The sequence below is a fragment of the Vulpes lagopus genome, chromosome 1 (assembly GCF_018345385.1).
Source record: "Vulpes lagopus strain Blue_001 chromosome 1, ASM1834538v1, whole genome shotgun sequence".
Classification (NCBI taxonomy): Eukaryota; Metazoa; Chordata; class Mammalia; order Carnivora; family Canidae; genus Vulpes; species Vulpes lagopus.
In genome coordinates this window covers 70,928,920-70,941,826 of record NC_054824.1, presented here as the reverse complement: position 1 = coordinate 70,941,826, position 12,907 = coordinate 70,928,920, and the positions used below count along the sequence as shown (strand labels likewise).

The window sequence follows — 12,907 nt, the reverse complement described above, 5'->3', positions numbered from 1 at the left end:
GTTTACCTGAGAGACAGAAAAAGATGGAAGTGTAGATAGAGCTCCCCATCAATATAATGAGAGGGATTTACTCAGTTTTAGATACTTTCCTATAAAACTCAAGAAGGGGGAATTGTGAGCCTCCCGCATTAGGCATGGAGCCTACGTAAAAAATAAAATGAAATTAAAATTTAAAAACTGAGGCAAAAGACAGTGATTATAAAAATTCTGAGGGCATCATTCCCTTACAAGTTACTCGGATGACATTGCAGGGATATTTTTTGTTCCCTTTCCTCATCCCATGGTGCAAAGGGACGTTTGTGTTTGTGTTTGAGAACACAGAGATATAGGATACCACTGTCACATAGGTCATCAAGGGCTTCCTCCTAGCTCCAGAAAACACGCCTAAATACAGAATGCATAGAGCCCATGATTAAACAGAGAATGAAGCAAGGATACCTTTCAAATGCATATCTGAACAAAATTTAGGAATATAAATAAAAACCATTGTTTTTTGTGATGAATCCTCCCATTCTCCCTCTTTTTTTTTTTTTTTACTTCTCTTCCTTGAAAACACATGAAGCAGATGATTTTCAATCCACATTTATTTGAGAAAAACTTATAAAGAAACATGAGCAGAAGGTGAGTTCCCATGCAAGGGAAACATAAGGGCTGCATAGGAAGAGGAAGGAGAGAATGCAGATAAGGTACTGCAGTCAGCACTGGGGGTTCCAGGTCAAGGACGGGGCAGAGGGAGCCATTGGGGAACACAAGCTGTGCAGGGTCACTGAAGCCAGGGCAAACCAGATCCTGAGAAAGCGCTGTATTTGTGGAAGAATAAGAGCCAAGCTGGAAACCTTTGGACTCTGAGAAGAAGCTGGAAAGGAAGGTTTTTTCTTGAGGGTCACCATCTCCACTTCAGCTCAGGAGTCCTGCAGAAGACAGAGCAGAGTATTGTTCCAGACCCACCTCTATAAGCAGCTTCTTCTCCTCTCCCTCAAGGCCTCATGTCAAAGCGCTGCAGTAATAACATATTTTTAGGTCTCCCGGGGCCAAAGCTATTTTACAGCACAGGCCTTTCACTAAGTGGAGAGAGGTAGCGTCAGTATAAACTGCCAGATCAGAAGTCAGATCCAAAGTCTTTCCCACTGGGATGACTGGGTGGCTCAGTGGTTGAGCATCTGCCTTCAGCTCAGGGTATAACCCTGGAGTCCCAGGATCGAGTCCCACATCGGGGTCCCTACATGGAGCCTGCTTCTCCCTCTGCCTGTGTCTCTGTCTCTCTCTCTGTGTCTCTCATGAATAAATACATAAAATCTTTTAAAAACAACAACAACAACAAAGTCTTTCCCATTATTTCTGTCTTTTCACCTTTACTATCTGCTCCAGGATAACCAAATCTATCTGTAAAGGGGATGAAGAAGCATTACCTGTTGGCTGAAGTCCAGAGTGTCCTGGAAAAGAGAAGGGAAGACATAGGCTTAACAGATATGGAGGTAAATCTGGCCCCACAGACAAGATTCCAGCCCCAGACCTGCCTCCTTAGATTTCTCTAACAGCCCAACCCATATTGCATGATGCCAGGGGAGAGTGGTAAGTGAAAGATATGACCCATAAAGTCTCTGTCACACAAATCCAGTTTCATTAGCTTTAGCGTCTCTTTCTGCATTTGGCCCAGGATCTCAACCCAAGATCCTCATGCTTGTTAATCTCCTTCTTGGCTCTACAGAACACATGACCTCTTAGACTGTGACACAGTAACCATGGACTGCTGATTTCTGGATTTCTAGGGAATCTGAGGTCAAATTGGGAAAGAATGGCTTTATACAGGGCCATCGGTAGACAGAGAGCTTTTGATCAAAGCTGTATTTCTCTCCATATAGTCTCTGGGGAATCTCAGCTACCAACAGGTGCCTTACCCTTCTGATTTCTGAAGTAGATGAACAGCCCCACTGCAAGGAAGAGCAGACCCAGAACAAAGCCCCCGATTCCACTCAGCATCTTGCTCTGTGCAGAATCAGACCGTGCCCCTGAAAGAAGAAGCAGTTTTAGTGCTTTTTACACCAAACTGATGGACACTGGGATTGAGAATGTCACTTTAGTGATTTTTACACCAAACTGATGGACACTCAGATTGAGAACTTTGAGAATGAGGAAGGAAGGCTGCCTTGGAAGAAGTAGAATAATTAGCAATTTCTGGAAAAGAAATCTAAAATCACATTGAGTAGATACGAAGTCTATGCATTGACCTTTTTAAATATCACAATTCTGACAAATCCACTACTTCAACATCTATGGATGAGGAGCCTGGGACTCCGTGAAGTACAAGTAGCTTGTGCAGGGTGACAGAGCTAATAAAAGGAATCCAAGATTGGATTCCCCTCAAGTCAGAAAGGTCCCTACAATGTAAAGGATTCTCAGATGACAATGAAGAACTCAGAGCAACAGTGCCAGAAGCACAAGCCCGGCCAAAGGCAGTGGACTGGTGCCCAGTGTCAAGACGGAACTCTGACCTGTGAACCATGGAAAATCTGAAAACATGGACAACCTCCTTTCCGCCTGCCACATCTAACTGCCTCCCCAAAGACTATAGGATCTGTAGAAATAATCACAGGCTATCTTAAATTATCAGAGGACATCACTCAGCTACCCCCAGGGACCTGTGCTAAACAGAAGAGAATACGGAGGAAACGAAAAATGGTATAAGGAGAGAGAACCCTGACACTCAGAAATAAGCAAATCCCCTCTTTGGTAGTTGAGGAGCTTATGTCAGGAAGCTTCTCACTCCATTCCACGGTGACAGGGTTTGTCAAACTTGGGTGCTCCACTTGGCAGGTGTAGACCTCTCCTCTCTGAGGAACGATCTCCAGCATCACCAGGATCTGAAAGGTCCAGTCTCCATTACGGATTAGGCCTGTGGACACAACCCCAGCTTCCTCTTCCTGGCCATTCCGGAACCACCTGACTTCAATGTGGCCTGGATAGAAACCATTCACAGAGCAGACCAGGAGGTTGTGATGCTGCAAGGTCTGAGTCTTCGTAGGATACACAGTCACTGTAGGCTCGACTAGAAGAGAAGTGGTAGAGGGACTCAGTGAGGAAGACAGACAAAGCAAGTCTCCCTGGTTGGCTGCCTTGCTGCCTCCAGTCTCCGGTCACAGGCTGCATTTCAAGCAGGCTTCCCTCAAAACTGACCATGTGGCCCAATAAGAGCCAGTGTCATGAGCCTTTTTTTTTTATTATTTTTTTAAAGATTTTATTTATTTACTTGAGAGAGAGAGCAAGCAATAGTGAGAGAGAGAGAGAGAGAGAGAGAGAGAGCACAAGTAGGGGAGAGAAGGAGAAGCAGACTCTTCACTGAGCCAGAAGCCTGATGCGGGGGCTTGATCCCCGGACCCCAGGATCATAAGGTGAGCCAAGGAAGACACTCAATTGACTGAGCCACTCAGGCACCCCCAGTATCGTGACTCTTGAATTTAATCCTGACAGCATGAGTCCATTAGATTTAAGTGATGTTGCAGAAATTTGTGGGGTTTATTTTTCATAGAGTAAAACAGTTTCTTGTTGAATTTAAGTGTTTACAAATTTTGCAAGGCATATAATGTATTTAAGTAAAAGCATGATTTCTAGAGAAGGCTGACTAAATTCAAGTCCAGACTCTATTACTTTACTGATTCATCCTGGGAGAATTTTTACATTCTTCTGTGCCCCAGCTTTTTAACCTATCAAGGAGGATAGTAATACTAACTTAGCTCTCAGGGTTACATGATACTAATGCACCCGAGGTATATAAAACAATAACTGGAATTTAGTTTTCAATATATGTTACCTTATTATCCTTTTTAATTGGGGAGAAAATATGATTTGAAGAAGTGTGGTTAAAGTGGGGAACAGCCTAAGATAGGTGGGGGAAGAGAGTAGGACATCCTGGGAAAGCCACACTCACACCTTAGAACACCATGGAAATGGATCTACCCTGGAAAGCAGGAAAGACAGAGGTGCTTCTCTAGGTCTGGGAGCTGAGTCCCAAGGACAGTATGAGTCCTGAAAGGGAAAGGAGCAAAGGAACTCATTCATTTAAAAAAAGTTCTTATAATTGCATTTGCCTGATTACTCCTTCTTCTTTGCAATACGAAAATATCCATTATTATAATTGTCATCATTTCAATAATTTATTAATTATAAACTGACATTTGAATTCAGGGGAGTGTCTGAGACTCATTAAAAGGTATCCTTAGAGCCTCAGACAATCCCTGACACTACAGCCTCCATAAATACAATTTCCGTTTTTGTAAAAGGAGAAATACGAGGAAAACCTTTTACAAACCATAAAATTATAGATCTAAGATTGATGACAAATCATTGCCAACTATTTTGTAGCAAATTTCATTCAATAAAAATGTTTACATTCCTAGCATGAAAAGTAATAAACAGAATCAAAATATAAACCACGAACTAGGGAAAATGTTGAATCAAATATCAGGAAAGCTTTAATAATCTTATGCATGGAGACACAAAATCACTGAGGAAAAAATGAGAACTCTACAGATAGTAGACAGGAGATAATGTTTACAGCAGCAACAACAATTAGCCAATAAATATGTGAAATAAATGTTCGAGAACCATACAAATCAAACAAATATAAATTAAAAATAAAAAAGATAAATGTTTGGCAATATGGATAAAAAGGTTCTAAGAAAGGGGAATGAATGTGAGGTGAATTGTTATGACTATGTAAAGAAATCACATGCAACTCCTTAAATACTTTCATCATTATAAAAATGGGAACATCAGTATGTTAAGTAAGAAAGTCATAATTAAAAAATCCGATTTGCGGACGCCTGAGTGGCCAGTGGTTGAGCCTCTGCCTCTGCCTCAGGGCTGATCCTGGGGTCCTGGGATGGAGGTGTTGCCCCCACCCCCCCACCCCCCCACCCACAGGCTCCCTGCGGAGCTCTGGCTGTGTCTCTACCTCTCTCTCTCTGTGTCTCTCTTGAATAAATAAATAAAATATTTTTTAAAACAAACAAAAAACACCAGCTTTCACAATCATTTCATGTAAGAATACATGCGCTAAGAAATACAAATCAAGTAGCTGAGACCCAAAGGAAGCCTCAGAAAGATCAGAGAGGCCTCAGACGTCCCCTTACCCCTCAAAACTCAGTGGCCACTTTTTCTCAGTGAAGTGGTCCCCCCCACACAGACACAGGCGGACCTACTTCAGGGGGTCCAGGGTGAGGAAGGGCGCGTGCCAAGCACAGGGGTGAGTGGTCTCCTCACTTTCTCCCCAGTCTTTAATCCGCCCCCTCCCCTAAACCCGCACCCCAGCCTGGACTCCTGCCACTTCCCTTCCCAGGTGACCAACCACCTGCCTAGTGTCCCCTCCAACTGGAGCTCTGAGCCCCCTCCCCCTCCCTCAGGGACCACCCACCATGCCCGCTGTCCCCTCCTGTCCCCCCCCCACTCTTCCAACCCATCCCCCACATGCTGCCCACAGCCCCCTCACACCCTTTCCCTGCCCCCCTCACTGCGCAGTCCCCCTCCCCTCCCCACAGTCACCCAGGGACACAGCTACGCAATCTCCACGGTCACGCAGACACCCTGACGCTCCTGAAACCGGGCTCTCGGAGGGACCCCCCTCGCTTGTACCGGCTCGAGGCAGTGCTCCTCGGGGACAGGCTCTGTCTGTCTGTCTGTCCCACACACCTCACCACCGGGCCCCGCTGCGCTCACCTCGCCGCTGCACCAGGAAGCTCTCAATCACCCCGTAGTTGTGTCTGCAGTAGGTGTCCACCGCTGCCCGCGCGTCCTCCAAGATCTCCTTCTGCCCGTTCCAGTACTCAGCGTCGGGCCGCCCGAGCTCCGTGACCGCCCGGTACTCCCCCACGTCGCTGTCGAAGCGCACGTACTCCTCCCGGTTATAGATGTATCTTTCCTGGTACCGCACCCGCTCCGTCCCGTTGGTGAAATAGCACTCGGCCTTTCCCTGCTCCAAGAAATGTGCTGGGGGGGTGGGGCGGGGGCATCCGGTCACCCGAGGCTCCTGGAAGACTCCGACGGCGGCACCCCTCGGTGGTGCCACCTGCACCCCCAGCCCACCAGCACCCACGGCTCCTGTTCCCTCCGCTGGCGGTGGACGGAGGCGGCCCGGCGTGAGGTGCCCCCTCTCAGGGGTCCCCTCGCCCCTCGCCCGTCGCCCCTCGCCTCCCGCAGCCCTTTACCTGTCCTCAAGCACGTCCCTGCTGCTTCCCCCTGGTTTGGGCTGAGCTGCCCCTGTGAATCCAGAGAAGGGAAGACACACGCCCCCTCCGCTCGGGGAGCGCAAAATGGAGGGAAAGTGACGGACTAAAAACCCGAAGTGGCAAGACTTTGCACAGAGGCGAGGAATGTTAGAGGGATGAAGTTCCAGAACTGAGGATAGTTGGATGGTCTGAATTACCTCAGAGTGCCAGAGAGGTGGTTCAAGGGTGACATGAGATGTGACATCAAGGATGAAGTAGATGCGCCGAGAGAGGGGGAGAGAGAAGAGTTTGGGGACAAAGGGAGGCACCATTCAGGTCAAGGCAAATGTAACTGTGCAAGAGCCCGAAAGAACTGATGAATTTCCTCAAGAACCCAGAGGAAACAGTTGATGGAAACACAGACAGTGAGAGCAAGGAGAGGGAAGTTTAGACTGGAGTCATCAAATGGAGCCCGTTTGATGGTGGTGGGTGGTGACAGCTTTTGACTTTTACACTAAATTCAATGGGACATGACTGAAGTTTCAACGAGATTAAAACCATGATCGCAATACAGTTCTCAATCTTTTACCTACGTTTCCAGATTCAGAAATCTCAGAAAACCAGATCTTTCCAAGAATTCTGATGCAGAACCCGTTGGCCAATCTAATCTGATGAGGTAAGGGTCAGTCAGAGCTCTTACTGGTCAGTCACGTGTGCTTCTGTAGTTTCAGGATATGTAAACACACACACATCATAATTCATGTATATATTTGCAAACTATGTATATATTTCGATATTTATGTTTTACATTTAATTAAATTAAGACAAGTGTTTTATTCAAGTATAATTAACATGAACATTTTTTAAACATGGAAAAAATAACTGTTTAAAAGGGAGACAAATAAAAGAGAGCATCTGACATTATTAATAGAGTAGATTGTAGAATTAATACAAAAGTTTGACATATTTTACTAAAAAAAATTTTGTGGCAGTCACAATTTATGACAGAGATGGGGCTGATCAAGAAATCATGAAATACTGAAAAACGTTGCATAAGGCAAAAAATAAAAAACAAAAATCTTGGCTTGCATGGATTGAATCGGCTCAACAAGAAATTGGTGAATTTACATGATTTTATAGTTTATTACTTCTGTATTTAAACAAACTAAAATAAACCACAAAGGCCCGAATTGGAAGGTGAACTTGTGTATAAAGTGTGAGTCAAGGATTTTTAGAAGCCCCACAGTATATAAATCAGTGTTTTCAATCTCAGCACTGTTAACATTTTAGAGTTTTTGTCTGATTCTTTGTTTGAAATCATACCCTGTATATTTTCCAACCACAATGGTACACAACCAAAGAAAATAAAACAAAGCTGGAAAATCTATAATGTTAATATTAAATATTTATTTGTAAATATTAAACAACACATTACTATACTAGCAATGGGCCAAAAAAATCAAATGGCAAATCAAAATATGTCTTAAAGCAAAAGAAAAAGAAAACATAAGTGAAATTTATGCTATAAATGCTTGTATTAAGAAAGAAATCTCAGCTTTCTTCTCCAGCCACCCAAGATGCTGAAAGGAAAGGAGGCTAAGGGGAAGACGGTGGCCCAAGCTTCTAATGTTGTGAAGAAGTAGGAGGCCAACAAGGTGGTCAATATCCTGTTTGAGAGAAGGCCCAAGAATTTTGGCATCTGACAGGACATCCAACCCAAAAGGCACCTTACCCTCTTTGTCAAATGCCCCTGCTACATTTGGCTGCAGTGGCAAAGGGCTATTCTCTATGAACATCTAAAAGTGCCTCTAGCGATTAACTAGTTCACCCAAGCCTTGGAAGGCCAAACAGCTACTCACCTGCTTAAACTGGCCCACAGATACAGACCAGAGGCAAAGCAAGAGAAGAAGCAGAGATTGCTGGCCCCTGGCTGAGAAGAAAGTTGCCAGCAAACGGGATATTCCCACTAAGAGGCTCCCTGTCCTTCAAGCTAGGGTTAATACTGTCACCACCTTGGTGGAAAACAAGAAGACTAGCTGGTAGTGACTGCACATGATGTGGATTCCATTGAGCTGGTTGTCTTCCTGCCTGCCCTGTATCATAAGATAGGGGTTTTCTACTGCATCATTAAGGGGAAGGCCAGACTGGGGCATCTGGTCCACGAGAAGACCTGCCCCACTGTCACCTTCATACAGGTTAACTCAGAAGACAAAGAAGCTCTGGTTAAGCTGGTGGAAGCAATTAGGACCAGTTACAATGACAGATATGATGAGACCCACTGTCCCTGGGGAGGCAACATCCTGCATTCAAAGTCAGTGGCTGGCATTGCCAAGCTGGAAAAGGCAAAGGCTAAAGAACTGACCACCAACCTGGACTATGGGTGTACTGTTGAATTTTCTGTACATAAAAGTAATAAAAAGTACTCTTTCAGCCAGTATCAAGGGAAAAAAAGTTATCTTTCAGCCAGTGTCAAGGAAAAAAAAGTTCAAACAAATAACATCACACCACAAGGAACTAGAAAAAGAAGAAACATGGGGAAATTTAGGAGAGGAAGGAAGTAACAAAGAAAAATCAGAGATAAATAAGAGACCAGAATAACATTGAAAGTAATGACTAGTTTTCCCAAAAAATAAAGTTTCCAATGCTTTATCTACATTAACTAAGAAAAAAAAGAGAGAGAGAGAGAGAGAGAGAGAGAGAGAGAAGCCTCAAAACCTGAAATGAAAAATGGAAGAGAAAATAATACAATAGATAATCACAGCAGTTGACATTTTGGACAAGATAATGTTGGGAAGCCTGTTCTGTACATTGTAGGATGTCTATCAGCATCACTAGCCTCTACCCACTCAATGTCAGATGAAACCTCAGTTTAAAAAACCAAACAGGGGCTCCAGACATTGCTATATTCCCTGGGGAGGCGGTAGCAAAACAATTCCTGCATAAGAACCACTGTTATATTAACTGAAATATATGCCGTGAAAAAAACTGATGCTAATTATGGAACAGCTGAGTATTACATTGAAAAATTTGCCAATATCATATCTTATAAAAAGCTTATCCCAAGGAAATGTATTTTGCTATAAAATAGCTCAGTGCTGGGACCAGATTCCTAAAAAACATACATAAGGCCTAATAAGAGAGTATCAAAAAGCTGCTAAGAAGTCTAACCTAAAGATGATTGTTCTTGGCTGTGCTCATGCATCAGGCTCACCCAGAACAAAGTGAATGGTGATTGAAAACTAAAATCCAGGCACTCCTAAAAGCTGTAACTATTTTACCTGTGCATTATTTTCAAACAAGGCAATACGGATAACCAGATACAGATTTTCTAACTGGCTCAATCACTACTTTGCATCAGTGACTTACATTCCTGATGGCCACGCTGGACTGTGAGAAACCTGGAATGTCATTGTTTCTGGATAATTGTGCCACATATGGCTCCTCTGAACTTCTTGCAAAAACTAAAGCTTTTGGCTTTGAACTTCCCCTAGTATGATGTCTGTGTTGAAATATTGTGACCAAGGCATTTTTATCTCTTCAAGAGCAGGTACAAACAATTTTCAAATTCCATTCTTATTGCAGTTTACAGAGAAGCCTACAAATCCATGGCTTTCTGAGAGCAATCAGTTACTAGTGCCTATTATGAAGCTAAGAATTAATTAAACAACTTTAACAAACGTTTGGCACAGCCTTTAGGCTACGTTCATGTTTGCATGAACTAGCAGATGAAGATTTTGAAAACTGTCATGTCATTAATGAAAAAAAAATCATATCAAAACTTCAATATAAGCTAGAGTTAATCAGATAAAAATCTAAATAACATCAAAAAACACTGAGCACTGACAATGAGGCCATGTTGGGCATTCCCTGAGTGTTGGAAACTTGGTAGTGGTGACAAACAGCACTCCCCAGCTTCCTCCCTACAATCCAGCCTCTCTAGTCTTCCTTTTCTTTTTTCTTCATTTATTTATTTATTTATTTATTTATTTATTTATTTATTTATTTATTTATGAGAGAGAGAAAGTGCATGCATGAGCAGGGGGACAGGTAGAGGCAGAGGGAGAAGAAAGAGAATATAGAACAGAATGCCCTGAGCATGGAGCCCAGTGTCTGACAAGAGGCTCAATCTCATGACCTGAGCCGAAATCCACTCAGATGTTTAATGGACTGAGTCACCCAGGTGCCCCTCTAGCCTTCCTTCTGTCTTTTAAACTCAGCAAACATCTTCCCACACTTTGTCCTGTTCTCTCTTCCCTCAAATTCTTCACATGGTGGACTTTTCTTCATCAGTCATGTCTCAACTAAATGTCACTTTCTCAGGGGGAGCTCCCTAGCCACTTGCAATGTAGTCAGGTGAATCCAGTTCTCTCTATTTCACAAACCTGGTGTGTTTTTCTCAGAGCGCTGATTGCTCTCTGAAATTTTTTCTCCTTTAAATGTTTTTTGGGCTTTCTACTCTGTCAGTACATAATACTCATGATGGTAGTGATTTTATCTTATTCAAATAGAGTTCACCGAGCCTAGAACAGAACCCATTACAAAATAGGTGCTCAGAAAAATATCTGTGATTTAAACAAATAAACTCAGTGTTCTGAGAATCAGTCACTGTAAGGATCCTGGGAAATAAAAAGGGGCTTTAAGTTTCAACACTCCTTTATTCTTATGATATATTATTTCCCTTCTACTTCCTGGGTGAAAATCAAACAAACTTCCTCTTTCTCCTACTGTTCTAAAAAATATCACGGATAAAGAAAAGTTGGCTTTAAGAAAAAAAGGAAAATTTCAGGCAGCCTGGGTGGCTCAGCAGTTTAGCATTGCCTTCAGCCCAGGGTGTGATCCTGGAGACCCAGGATCGAGTCCTACATTAGGCTCCCTGCATGGAGCCTGTTTCTCCCTCTGCCTGTCTCTCTCTCTCTCTCTCTTTCTCTCTCTCTCTCTGTGTGTGTGTCTCTCATGAATAAATAAATAAAATCTTTTAAAAAAATACACAGCATTTAAAAAAAAAAAGGAAAATTTCATTAGGTTTCAGCTCATCCTGTTTGTGATAATGCTGAAGGTCTGTGCAAACACTGGGCATTCTCAGTAATGGTGATGACTGAGTTGGGAAAGAATAGTGACAAACTGGAAGTGGAAGCAACCAAATACGGCTAATTAAGGAAAAAGAAAACATGATGAATGAATCTATGCAATGTGAGACCAAGACCTCAGTAAGGTAGTAAGTTCAGTTTTTGCTCTTGGCTTTCAGTCCTATAAAATGTAAATAACCTTCACTCTTTCTGTACCTTGCTCAGAGTTTGCAGTTCGAATACATGAAATTCCCAATACTTGACTAGTTTTGGCTTTCAAAAACATAATTTCGTATAATTTCTCCAATACTAGTTGAACCCCTTCCTGTGGGCTCAGGGCAAAATGGGAATATGCAGGAAAACGTGACTCTATAGAAAGGTTCGAAATAGATTCATAATGAAAATTAACCTGTGCCAAGTTCTTGGAAGAGATATTAAGCTCTTTAAGACACCAAAGAACACGCCATATGTGCTTCTTATTTACTGTATTATTTCAAGTACTAAAGATCACTGCTGTAGCTCCAAGGTGAGATATAGAGATAAAAATTAACCCCAACTTTTTTCAGAGAACCTCCAGTATAGGATAAAGGCCTTATAAACTTTGGGGCTCAGGAGAAAGGAAAGGAGATCATGGGAGAAACCTCTTGATACATCCTCACATATTAGAAAGAGACACCAACATAACTGATCCAATGAAGACATAAAACAGGGTCTTCTCAGAGAGAACTTTCGAATTCTTTTTCATTCTCCATAAAATTTTCAGAGAAGCTTTCCTACTTTCTAGCATAACTCAACATAATAAAGGGGACTACTTGATGGGAATCAATTTGGAATCATTATTTCTAAGTCTTCTCAAGACCCTGATGGAATGAGATGCAAGCCTGAAAAGCTTTTATTGGAGGAGAGTTGAGAATAAATGGCCTATATATATGAAAGACCCCTTAAGCAGCTCTTGTAGAGGGCAAGCCGGTGAACTCCTTTTGTTCTCAATAAAATTGGGAGTCAAAAAAAAAAAATAAATAAAATAAAATAAAATAAAATAAAATAAAATTGGGAGTCTATATATGATAAAAGTTGGTGGTTATTGAAGAAAATATCACAGTTTTCTAAGGGACATAGCCTGGACACAGTGGCAAAACTAATTTCTTTCTTCCCTCCAACCCACAATATCTTACCACCCAAAGTGTGCACTTACGTGGGGTGTCCCTGGCCCAAGCCAAGGGAGGGTTCAGCACCATCAGTATCAGCATCAGAGCTGTCATCCAGGAGCCTCCAAGAAAACACAGACACACCATGCTGGAAAACAGAGAGGACAGGGTGCAGGGGAGCAGTCAGGTGTCACTCAGTGAAGACTGGGACCCTACTTTGGCCACATCCTAAATAACACTAACCAAAGAATTCATTCATTGTCCCTGGATTGGGTAATCTTGGTGATAAGAACCAATCAGCATCAGCAATATATTGCATCATCAGTTGCTGGTCAGAGATTCAGTGTGAAGAGCCTCTTCTGAAACTTTGATTTTGTTCATTGGAAGGATTGTTTTAACTTAATACTTTAAATATTTGATCCAGGTGTATATGAAACATTTTATTGGACCTCTATTGTGAACCAGTTCTGTGCTGGGCAGTGGTGTGCACGAA

The 12,907-nt window shown here is 42.7% G+C and overlaps 1 protein-coding gene and 1 pseudogene across 1 annotated transcript; one reads left to right on the top strand and one right to left on the bottom strand.

The window, feature by feature from the left end:
• Nucleotides 1-566: 566 nt before the first annotated feature.
• On the bottom strand, nt 567-12,644 carry LOC121499713 (DLA class II histocompatibility antigen, DR-1 beta chain). The gene is made up of 6 exons (XM_041770717.1): nt 12,462-12,644; nt 5,713-5,982; nt 2,765-3,046; nt 1,899-2,009; nt 1,410-1,433; nt 567-911 (listed from the first exon to the last, which is right to left on the bottom strand). Exons 1-6 carry the CDS (start codon nt 12,559-12,561, stop codon nt 898-900), a joined length of 801 nt encoding a protein of 266 aa, XP_041626651.1. The 5' UTR covers nt 12,562-12,644; the 3' UTR covers nt 567-897.
• LOC121499708 lies at nt 5,990-10,264 on the top strand (annotated as a pseudogene).
• Nucleotides 12,645-12,907: the final 263 nt, after the last annotated feature.

What these genes read in the sequence shown, in the direction of transcription:
- LOC121499713 (XM_041770717.1), bottom strand. Translation starts at nt 12,561, where the DNA reads ATGGTGTGTCTGTGTTTTCTTGGAGGCTCCTGGATGACAGCTCTGATG. An exon ending in TTGGGCCAGGGACACCCCAC is followed by an intron (nt 5,983 to 12,461) that starts GTAAGTGCACAC and finishes CCACCCCCCCAG; the next exon opens with CACATTTCTTGGAGCAGGGA. An exon ending in CTTCCTGGTGCAGCGGCGAG is followed by an intron (nt 3,047 to 5,712) that starts GTGAGCGCAGCG and finishes CTTCTCTTCTAG; the next exon opens with TCGAGCCTACAGTGACTGTG.